At 35.2% G+C, this 10,458-nt stretch overlaps 3 protein-coding genes across 3 annotated transcripts in view; all 3 read right to left on the bottom strand.

Annotated features, from left to right (window-relative positions):
• LOC102897390 (olfactory receptor 5D13) overlaps window positions 1–1,604 on the bottom strand; it is a gene marked incomplete at its 3' end in the record, with an annotated part of 4,961 nt that extends 3,357 nt beyond the window's left edge. The window contains exon 1 of the mRNA XM_006904850.2: window positions 1,531–1,604. Within this exon, the coding sequence (XP_006904912.2) occupies window positions 1,531–1,604 (74 nt within the window). The remainder of the gene's footprint in view (window positions 1–1,530) is intronic.
• Window positions 1,605–5,924: 4,320 nt separating this feature from the next.
• Window positions 5,925–7,141, bottom strand: LOC102897145 (olfactory receptor 5D13). Its single transcript, XM_006904849.1, has 2 exons — window positions 7,122–7,141; window positions 5,925–6,861 (listed from the first exon to the last, which is right to left on the bottom strand). Exons 1-2 carry the CDS (start codon window positions 7,139–7,141, stop codon window positions 5,925–5,927), a joined length of 957 nt encoding a protein of 318 aa, XP_006904911.1.
• Window positions 7,138–7,785, bottom strand: LOC102896905 (olfactory receptor 5D13-like; the record flags this gene model as incomplete). Its single annotated transcript, XM_025047222.1, has 1 exon — window positions 7,138–7,785. A coding segment is annotated over one exon (648 nt), but the record flags the coding sequence as incomplete, so codon positions are not given.
• Between the last annotated feature and the right edge of the window lie 2,673 nt (window positions 7,786–10,458).

The raw sequence follows: 10,458 nt of genomic DNA, 5'->3' as shown, positions 1-10,458 counted from the left end.
TTTGAACACTTAGTCTAAGAGACATAATTATATTTTCTCCATTCTTCTATAGATTTCTCATATCACTTAGCTTTCTCAGATTCCCACACACTTGTGCACGGAGGAAAGATAGCTTCAAAGATCAATCCCACATCAGATCCTCTGCAACTACCCTTCTTAAGAACTTAGCACTGCAGAACAGGACTATGGCCATATTTCCCAGCCACATTCCTTCCATTTAAAATATTCTACACAACACTGAAGAACAATTTCCCGTGATTGGCTTAACCTGACAGCCAATGGTTTTTAAGTTGCCAAATACTTTTTATTAGTGAGTATATGCAACTTACATGGTTCAACCTGGCTATTCCAAAACTGCTCAGATCTATAAATTCAAACTCACTACCACTCAACATAACTTCTTTAGTCATGGTGAATTTAGGAAAGTCTGGTACATTACGCACACTCATTTGCACATACTTTATCTTCTCATTTTATTCTCACTCTTATAATGTATCATTTCACCACTATTATTAACATTGCTTATTCTCCCTTCTCCTTTCAATATGTATAAACTAATGTTCCCAACTCACAATTACTATATGCTGTATCTATCATTTATAGATATGATTATTATTATCACATTTTTTTCTTAGAGAATGTAAGATGTGAACAAAGACCATTTTTTTCTTTTACTATTTGCCAAAATGCTTATTTCACTGCTGGCTACATGGTAGATACCCAATGATGACAACCAGGATGAATACCATTTGCAAGAAAGAAGGAATCAGAATATAATGCCTTAAGCCCCCTACTAGCCAAATTAAGTGGATTTGTGGGCACCTTGTTCTACCCATGTGTCCATCTCCTGCACAGATTATTGGAATTTCATAATTTCCTTATAAAGTAAAACGAAAGAAGAATAAATCGACTCACCTAAGTACAGAAACACTTGCATCAATCATTTACTCAAGAATCCTTTGCTAAGATTAATGAATGTAGAAATGCTCCTGCTTAGTATTTAATTAAGAGAAACAGACCTGAAAACGCTAGTAATAGTTTACAGTGTATTTCATTAAATGTTTCATATGTTATTTTTTCAACCTATAAAAAACATTAGAGATACAGAGATGAAGGTCACACCTGAATACTAAATTCTGGCACCTAACAGTCACTAATATATGCCACCAAGACCTTAGGGATGTGGAGACTAGAGAATATCACTAGTGTTGCCATGTAGACTGCATTTGGGTAATTAGATGTTAACACTGTCCCATGTGATATCTTAATTGTACATCATTTGCCTAAAACCCTAGAGCATTTGCATTATCAACTTTACTCAGCTGACCTTAAGAAAAATAAACAAAACTGTCCATATCTTGATTTTATATGGATGTAAAATACACATTGTTGGTGGGAATCCAAAATGGTTCAGATACTATCTAAATCAGTTTGGTGATGTCTCATATGGATTAACAAAAAAATAGTCCCAATGCATAGCAAAAAAGTCAGCCTCTGCCATCAGTTTCTGGGAGGTAACCTATGTCTTACCTGAGGGTACCTTCTGTATAGGGAGGGCCGTGGACTACACCCGACATCAAGATGGGGCTGGCCATATTGGTCATTCTTGAGGTGGGGGCTTCCCATACCGGAATGATTAAACATGTGATTTAGTGGGAAAAGCTTCTAGTTATGGGATATCAGTGAACCAAAGGCTGAGATCCACCATCGGGACAACAATCAATCAAGCCTATGTAACAAACAGAGCCCTAATCAAAACTGAACGCTGAGGCTTGTGTGAACTTCCCTGGGTGGCTTTAATCCATGGAGATTGTCACATGTTACTGTTGGAATGGTAAGGTGTCCCGAGGAGAAATGAAGCTTCTCTTTTGGACCCCTCCTAGACTCTGCCTTATGGTTTCTTCCTTTGGGTGATTGATCTGTGTCCTTATCCTGTGATAAACCATAATGATGAGTACAGTTTTCAGAGAGTTGTTTGGACTAGTTGTCTGGGAATTCTTCAGACTTGCAATTTTATATCAGTAATGAATGAATGCAGCATTAGGTGTTGTGCCCTCAAACCTCACAGTCTGGCTAACTCCAGGTATCCAGCAATTCTACTCTTAGGTATACACCAAATAGATTGATAACAGATACTCATGCAAATACTCACACAAGAGTGTAGGTAGTAGCACTATTCACAATAGACCAAAGGTCAAACAATCTACATGTTCTCCAGCAAATCAATGAGTATACTAAATGTGGTATACACATACAATGGAATATTATTCACCCCCCCAAAAAGATAAAGTCCTGATATATGTTAAAATGTGGATGAACCTTGTAAACATCATGCTAACTGAAAGAAATCAGGCACAAAGGTCACGTATTCCATGATTCCCTTTATAGAAATGTATAGAATGGGTAAATACATAGAGACAGAAAGCAGGTTGGTCATTATCAGCACCTGGGGGGTGGAGGGGAAAATGAGCAAAAACTACTTAATGGGTATGACTTTCTTTTAGGGTAATGACAGTGTTTTAGAACTATGTAGAGATGTGATTGCACAATAATATGAATGTTTTCATGTCACTAATATTTTCACTATAAAATGCTTAATTTGACATTATGAAATTTTTACCTCAGTTTTACAAAGCTAGCTATGAAAATCATATGGAGTTTCATCTTATTTTTTCATCTTGGCCTCAGTCTCTGAAGTAATTGATTCAAATTTGTCTAAGGAAAAAAGTGTGTCATCCTCCTAAATAAATTCCAGTGTTTCAGTCTTCCATACTATTGATACTTATTATACAGAGAAATTGTAAATGAGTTCTTTGTTTTAACACTACCCCTTCTATTCCTAATTTGCTGAACACTTTTATCATGAATAGTTGCTTAATTTCATTAACTCTTCTTTACATCTGTTGAAGTGACTATGTGTATTTTTATTTTATTTTGTTAATTTGGTAAATTACATGGATGAATTCAAAATGATTTACCAAACTTGCATTCCTGAATTAAATCCCCCTTGGATATGATGTATTATCTGTTTTATGTATCAGCAAATTGATTTGCTCTTTTAAGTACTTGCCCATGTATATTTACGATATATTGATCTGTAATTTTTTTGTTCGATGCTGTTGGCTTCATAAAATGAACTGGGAAGTGTTCCCTTCTTATTATATTTGGGGCAAGTTTATGTAAGATTGAATTCTATGTTTTTTAATATGTGATCTGCACTGGCCATAAGGTTCTAATTTTTCAAAAGGCTCTCCTGGAATTTTGATGATAGCCGTTAACAAAATAAACACCAAATACAACTAGAAAGTCACTCCTAGATGTTGCTTCTTTCAGATCCACTAGCTCAGGATGTTTTTTCTTTACTTTCTGTTGGGCCTCATCCTTGTGCTTAGAATGCAACTTTTTCTCTTCAACAAGATTGTCCTTGAGCTTGAATGAATTATGTGTTGGCAGCGATATCCAGGAAACACAGAGCATTGATGTAGGAGCTCCATAATCCCTCCCCCTAACTGCCCATCTCAATTTCCTTTCTCTTTCAAAGTCAATCTTTTTCTAAAATGATGAATAGTAGCAAAATCCAGATATACAATAAAAAAATCACCTATCACCTCAGAAAATAAGGCTCATTTCCTGTACTAGCAAATTCCTAAAATTATCTATTACTATATATGATATGAAAATTAATATTTACATAATGTGGACTACATTCAATTTATGACATTTTCTGCCTTAAGTGGCCATTAATTCTATACAGTCTTCCTTTAATTTTGAAAAAACTTTCACCAAAATTTCAACAAAAATGTTGCCACAGCTCTTCAGAAACACAACAAAAGAGCTACAGCTCTCCAAACCACCAGCATGTAAAGTAGAAGAGCGTAATTCAGACGTAGGAATGAAGAGCCCATCACTAGCACTTTGCAGAACCCTCCATAAAATCACAATAAGAACAAACATACACTCACTTTATCATTCCAAATGTGTACATTCAGAATAAAATTAAAATTTTGAAATCTTGGAGAATTTCTGCATACCCTTTATGTAAGTAAATATTCATTGAAAAGCATTTTCCAGAATAATTAACAACCTATTCTAAAGCAGCTTGCAGCTATTCAGAGTTACTTTTCTTTATACTTTGTTTTGTTTTTCCCTTAAAAATGAAAACGTAATGAATTTCACAATTGTAATTTACCTAATATCTGTCATTTGTTTTTTTGGTTTTTTTTTTTTCCATTTAGATATTAAATCCAAGGACCTAGAGCATCTGTCAAATATAGTTCACTGTATAATATTTTTAAATCCCCTAAATACATGTTTTCTGTCATTTTTACTAATATATACATACAACCTATTAAAGTACCTGTTGAGTGGAACACTTAATTAGTTTGCATATGACATCTGGTTGACAAGAGAATTAAAATTTAGTAAATCACATAACCTTATAACTACATATCCTGGATTGTTGAAAATATATGTATACATTGCTAAATAGGTTAGGCTATGAAGTCTGATAGCATTCTTTATATTTGGAAATTAGACATTTTGGAATGTCTATATGGAAATTAGACATTTTTATTTGGAAATAAAAAGCTCACAATTTGGATGAAACCAGTAACATCAGTCACAGTCCACAACTGGGCTGGCACAAGACTTTGAGATGTCAACACTGATCAGCAAGCAAAACCAGCAGAGACAGTCACTATTGAAGCTAATCCAATAGCTCATCAAGTTGTGGAAGTCTGTCAAACTAGAAACAGGTATACTACATTACCTGGATTGTAGAATACTTTTCTTAAAGTAAAATCGACCGCAAATTTCAGGTGTATTGAAACACTGGGAAATTCTTGATTTCTTTCTGCGTCTATGCTCATTGTCATGTAACTTTTCAGTTCTACAAGAAGCAGATTGACTTTCTGCTCAGCTGTGTGATTTGCGTTGGCGGAGAGAATGTTAACAGACATGACACAAATGGGACTTTGAAACAGCTTTTGTTACAGCCCATTCTGTCTCGTGACTCAGCCTCTGACAATGCAAGAAGATACTCTAACTAACACAGTGGTACCCAGAGCAGAGCTACCCAATCACCAGGCAGATCTATAGTCTTGGTGTTAAGCAAGACTATAGCAGGTTAACCAAGATGCTCTAGCTGATATTAGCAGGGCTCCTCCCTCAAATCACCAACAAAAAATAACAATTGCCTAACATATATCACCGAAATTTTATTTTTATTATTATTTATCAACAGCCATATTATACACAAGTCAAGACTGATATGAAAGACAATTTTAGATTTTGCAAAAGCTATTTCCGAGGTGCTAATAGGTTGTTAATTATTAATTTTTACTTTCTCCGGTTTTACATGCAAAGAACAAATAAAATTGGTATTAACAAACGCAATTTGACTTAACAATTTTCTGGACTTTGTGGGGACAGAGATATGCCTTCTTTGCATTTACAATGTACCAATGCTTTCTGTGTGGAATTAGATAAATATCTCTTGCAAATTAAGTTTCTGAGAACAACACTCAGTTAACTGTATTGCATTTGCTGTGTCTTCACTCATGATGACCTATAAATTTTCAGAGCAACTGTATAAACTCATTCTCTGATGACTAAAAATGAAAATACGATTTACCTGAACAGCAAAATGGTATATGAGCTAACTCGGAACTTTTCATGACAAACATTGAATGTACAGAATTAATTTAAATAGTCCAAGCTTTAATTACTATGTAATTTATTATTTTATAGCTAAGTTACTGAAGTTTACCTTGAATAGATGTTAAATGATCTGTCAACTGTGGAGTTACATTAAATACATGCACTGCTTTGCTTTTTAAACACAGGACTTTGAAGTATTAAAAAAGCTTGGAAAATTCTCCATAATGCTCTTGAAAATGAATAAGTAAATCATAGTCATTTTACATTCATTGACATAATAATTTGGTATTGATTAACTTCCTGAGTGTCTCCTTCACGTCCTTGTTCCTGAGGCTGTAGATCAGTGGGTTCAGCATGGGGATGACCACTGTGTAAAAGACAGAGGCCACCTTGACCATGAGCCAGGAACTTTTGGAGTTAGGAACACAGTAGAGAAAAAGGATGGTCCCATGGAAGATGGTGATGGCGGTCAGGTGGGAGGCACATGTGGAAAAGGCTTTGTGACGCCCCCCAGTTGAAGGCATCTTCATGACGGTGATAAAAATGAAAACATAGGAGGTAAGAATGATTATCAGGCTACTTATTTCATTGAATGTGGCAGAGACCAAAATGATCTTCTGGCTGATGTAGGGATCAGAGCAAGAAACAGCAACAATAGCACCATGCTCACAGACAAAGTTATTTATAAAATTAATCCCACAAAACGATAAGGTTAACAAAAAGTACGTGGATGTTAAAGAACAGGCTATCCCCCAAGAAAATGATGCACCCACCAATAGGTAACAAAGCTTCTGAGACATGACTGCTGAGTAGAGAAGAGGGTTACAAACTGCCACGAATCGGTCATATGCCATCACTGCCAACAGGAATGTTTCTGTCACCACAAATATGCAAGCAAAGAAGAATTGCATGATGCATCCTGTGAAGGAGATGGTTCTGTCTTCCACAACCAAGTTTTCTAACAGTTTGGGTGTGACTGTTGTAGAGTAACAGAAATCAACAAAGGACAAGTGGCTGAGAAAAAAGTACATGGGAGTGTGGAGTTTGGGATTGATGTGGATGACCGTGATCATGCCCAGGTTCCCCAGCACGGTGACCGTGTAGATGGTCAGGAATACCAGGAACAGGGGCCCCCGGAGTTCTGGATATTCGGAGAAGCCCAAGAGAATGAAAGTGACTTCACCGCTCTGATTTTCATGGTCCCTGTGGACAAAATAGGAAGTTAATACAGAAAAGTAAAACACCAAATTTGAGATAGGGAAGAGAGATGTCCAGGGGCTCAATGGTCTCTATTAAGAGCATTGCTGAAAATGTTAGACTTTCACTGTTTTATTACCTATAAAGTTAGTATTCACTCCCATAACAATTATACAGTGAACAAGAATTTTGTGGAAGTTGAGTAATGAAAAGCCAAGTTAATACTGGAAGAATTCTTTGGAGAAGCCCAAGAGAATGAAAGTGACTTCACCGCTCTGGTTTTCATGGTCCCTGTGGACAAAATAGGAAGTTATTGAATGTGGCAGAGACCAAAATGATCTTCTGGCTGATGTAGGGATCAGAGCAAGAAACAGCAACAATAGCACCATGCTCACAGACAAAGTTATTTATAAAATTAATCCCACAAAACGATAAGGTTAACAAAAAGTACGTGGATGTTAAAGAACAGGCTATGCCCCAAGAAAATGATGCACCCACCAATAGGTAACAAAGCTTCTGAGACATGACTGCTGAGTAGAGAAGAGGGTTACAAACTGCCACGAATCGGTCATATGCCATCACTGCCAACAGGAATGTTTCTGTCACCACAAATATGCAAGCAAAGAAGAATTGCATGATGCATCCTGTGAAGGAGATGGTTCTGTCTTCCACAACCAAGTTTTCTAACAGTTTGGGTGTAACTGCTGTAGAGTAACAGAAATCAACGAAAGATAGGTGGCTGAGAAAAAAGTACATGGGGGTGTGAAGTTTGGGATTGACATGGATGACCACGATCATACCCAGGTTCCCCAGCACGGTGACCGTGTAAATGGTCAGGAATACCAGGAACAGGGGCCCCCGGAGTTCTGGATATTCGGAGAAGCCCAAGAGAATGAAAGTGACTTCACTGCTCTGATTTTTTTGGTTCCTGTGGATAAGTTAAGAATGTTGGTACAGGGAAATTAGAAGCAAAATTTGGATAAGGTATGGTAAATAAAACAAATGTTGAGAATCTTAGTGATTATCCAGTGTTTTGGAAAGTATTTAGCTTCAATTGCTGCATTATTTACTAATATCACAATTATAGAGTCAATATGAAATATTGCAGGTAGAATAATGAAAGGCAGTTGAGAGGAAAAGAACAAAAATTGAGCTGGTCCTGTTATATTTCAAATGATCGGAGCCCCCATTCTCAGAGGCAGCTAGCTTCATGAGAAGGACCAGTCTTGCTTTTTACATGAATCTGAGTTTATTTAAAATGCTTGCCTTGAAGGCAATACTATCATATATTTGTATAATTTCTTCCTTGCCTAACGAATTTCACTAAGAGAACTTTGAACTCAGAAGAAAATTAATGACTCATCATACAATCAATTATGAAATTTTTGCTATTGTTGATATACCTATTTCTGAAATTCGCTATTCAAAAACTTTCTTACACTCATTCACACATTTCTCTACCCATATTTTGCATATTTCCTGTAGAAGAATAATGCACCTGATCAGCCACATTTACCTAATTATTGAAAGTTATAAACATCTGTTTCCCTTTTTTGGTGTATCATAATATCAGGTATTTAGAGAGATTTTTGTCAGAAATAAATCTAATCATAATATGTGCAGATTATTTTTATTATTCTATCACATCATCATCAGATGACAATTTAGTCTACTAACCCTCCAAATATAGGGCACTGTTCCTAATATGTCACAGTGTGGTTTTTATTTGGTTAAGGATTTTCTTGCATTAAGTTTGTTTCAACAAATAGAAAAATAATCCTTCCAAGATCCTATCTACTTAGTTTCTTGATTTCTTCCAATAATTTTACCACCACTTGACTCATTCTTTATGGTTATGATCATACTCTTAACTATGCCATTATCAATAATTATAAGCCCTCAAATATACCAAATTTATTCACACCTGTAAAATAATATGTATTTTAATACATAATAATAATACATTATATGTATATTTTTTAATCATTTACCATTTTATCATTGTCTGTTCCATAGTCAAATAAAATTCACAAAGCCAAAGATAAGACAATAGGACAGAATAGGTACTCCTTAACACTTACCAAATAAATGAATACGTGATTATGTGAATGAGTAAACTCTTTGCATATAGTATACATGTATTGGGATAAAAGCTTATAATAATACTAAGGAAGTTAGACTTGCCTATTAAATCAGGACCACTCTGTAAACTCACAATGCACTAAGACATCTTGGGTCCTTCAAAACATGTAAGTATGGTGAAACGGCATCATGAAACATAAGCTTTCTGAATTAACATAAAATGAGGACATTCAGGTGGGGGAAAGATGCACTGGATTCTTTTCAAAAATGTCCTGTATTCCTCTAAAATGCCTCTACTGCTTTTTTCTGCTATTATAATCAATTATTCTCAAAGCCGCTTCCTGATTGCTTACTGAAACCTTAAGTGGCTCTACACATAGAGGAAAAACCATTTCATGTAGAAGTCTGTAAAATTCTGTCTTATCAGAGCAGAAATTAAATGATCTATTGTTTTTATCCAATTGTTATGACTTTATCCTCCATGACCATATGCAGTACTTATAGGTTTCCCGCACATGTATATACATATAACAATATCATTCACACCTCCGTGTATCTCTTCTTCAATTTTTTTTTTCCTTTGGATTCCTTTGATTTGACACTTGTGGTTTGATCTTCCATCATATTTATTATTATTTCCCAAATGTATTTTTCAACTTCACATAAAATTTATTGAATGCAAATTCCATAACTGAACATACTTTTTTCTCACTTTTCCAAAATCTGTATTCATTCCTTATGATTGTTGAAACAAAGTCTGAGCAGCCCAAGATTGAAAGGGAAAATACCACCATCAAAGATAAATATAATTTCTGATATATATTCTTCTCATTTTTACCCATGTATCTTTACCATATGTGCAGCTTTTCACTCTACCTCCTGTCCTGTGTATTTATACCATCAGACTTGGGCCAAAGTTCACATCCCCTATTTAAGCCCAGAAAATATCAATCATGTTCAGGTGACTGAGATCACAAGGTGCTGCCACACCCTTTCCCTCCTTTCTAGTGACATTTGCCCTGGAGTGGCTTTCTCATCGCAGAGCCACTGTGTGCTCAGCACTGTAATAGGCAATTTAGAAATTATAAAATTATAAAATTTTTTTGTTCTTAGAATTATCCTGAGAAATCATACATATAATTACAAACAATATATCACAGCATATAATTATTGTTTGTTATTAAAATTGAAGTTTGTGTCTATAAAGAAAAGGGTAAGAATATTGTGCTCAACAAAAGGTAAATTTTTCCTAGTGATGTAGGTCAGTGAATATTCAAATATTTCTTTTTGGCTGAACTAGGTTGGTATTTAGTTCAGATTTGGTATTTAGTTTAGATTTGCATGTTACTGCCTCCTGCAAAGATCATCGAAATACATTATTTTCCTTCTAAAGAGAAATTAAGTAAGATTGAATCAACTCACCTGAGGCTAGAAGAATTTGACTTATTCATTTACTAAAGCTTCTGTTTTTTTTGTTTTTTTGTTTGTTTTTTTGCTAAGGTTAATGAACTCCAAGAAAGT

Source organism: Pteropus alecto, unplaced genomic scaffold, assembly GCF_000325575.1.
Source record: "Pteropus alecto unplaced genomic scaffold, ASM32557v1 scaffold241, whole genome shotgun sequence".
Lineage (NCBI taxonomy): Eukaryota > Metazoa > Chordata > Mammalia > Chiroptera > Pteropodidae > Pteropus > Pteropus alecto.
Note: the sequence above shows the minus strand (reverse complement) of the source record. Positions and strands in the feature narration are given on the sequence as shown.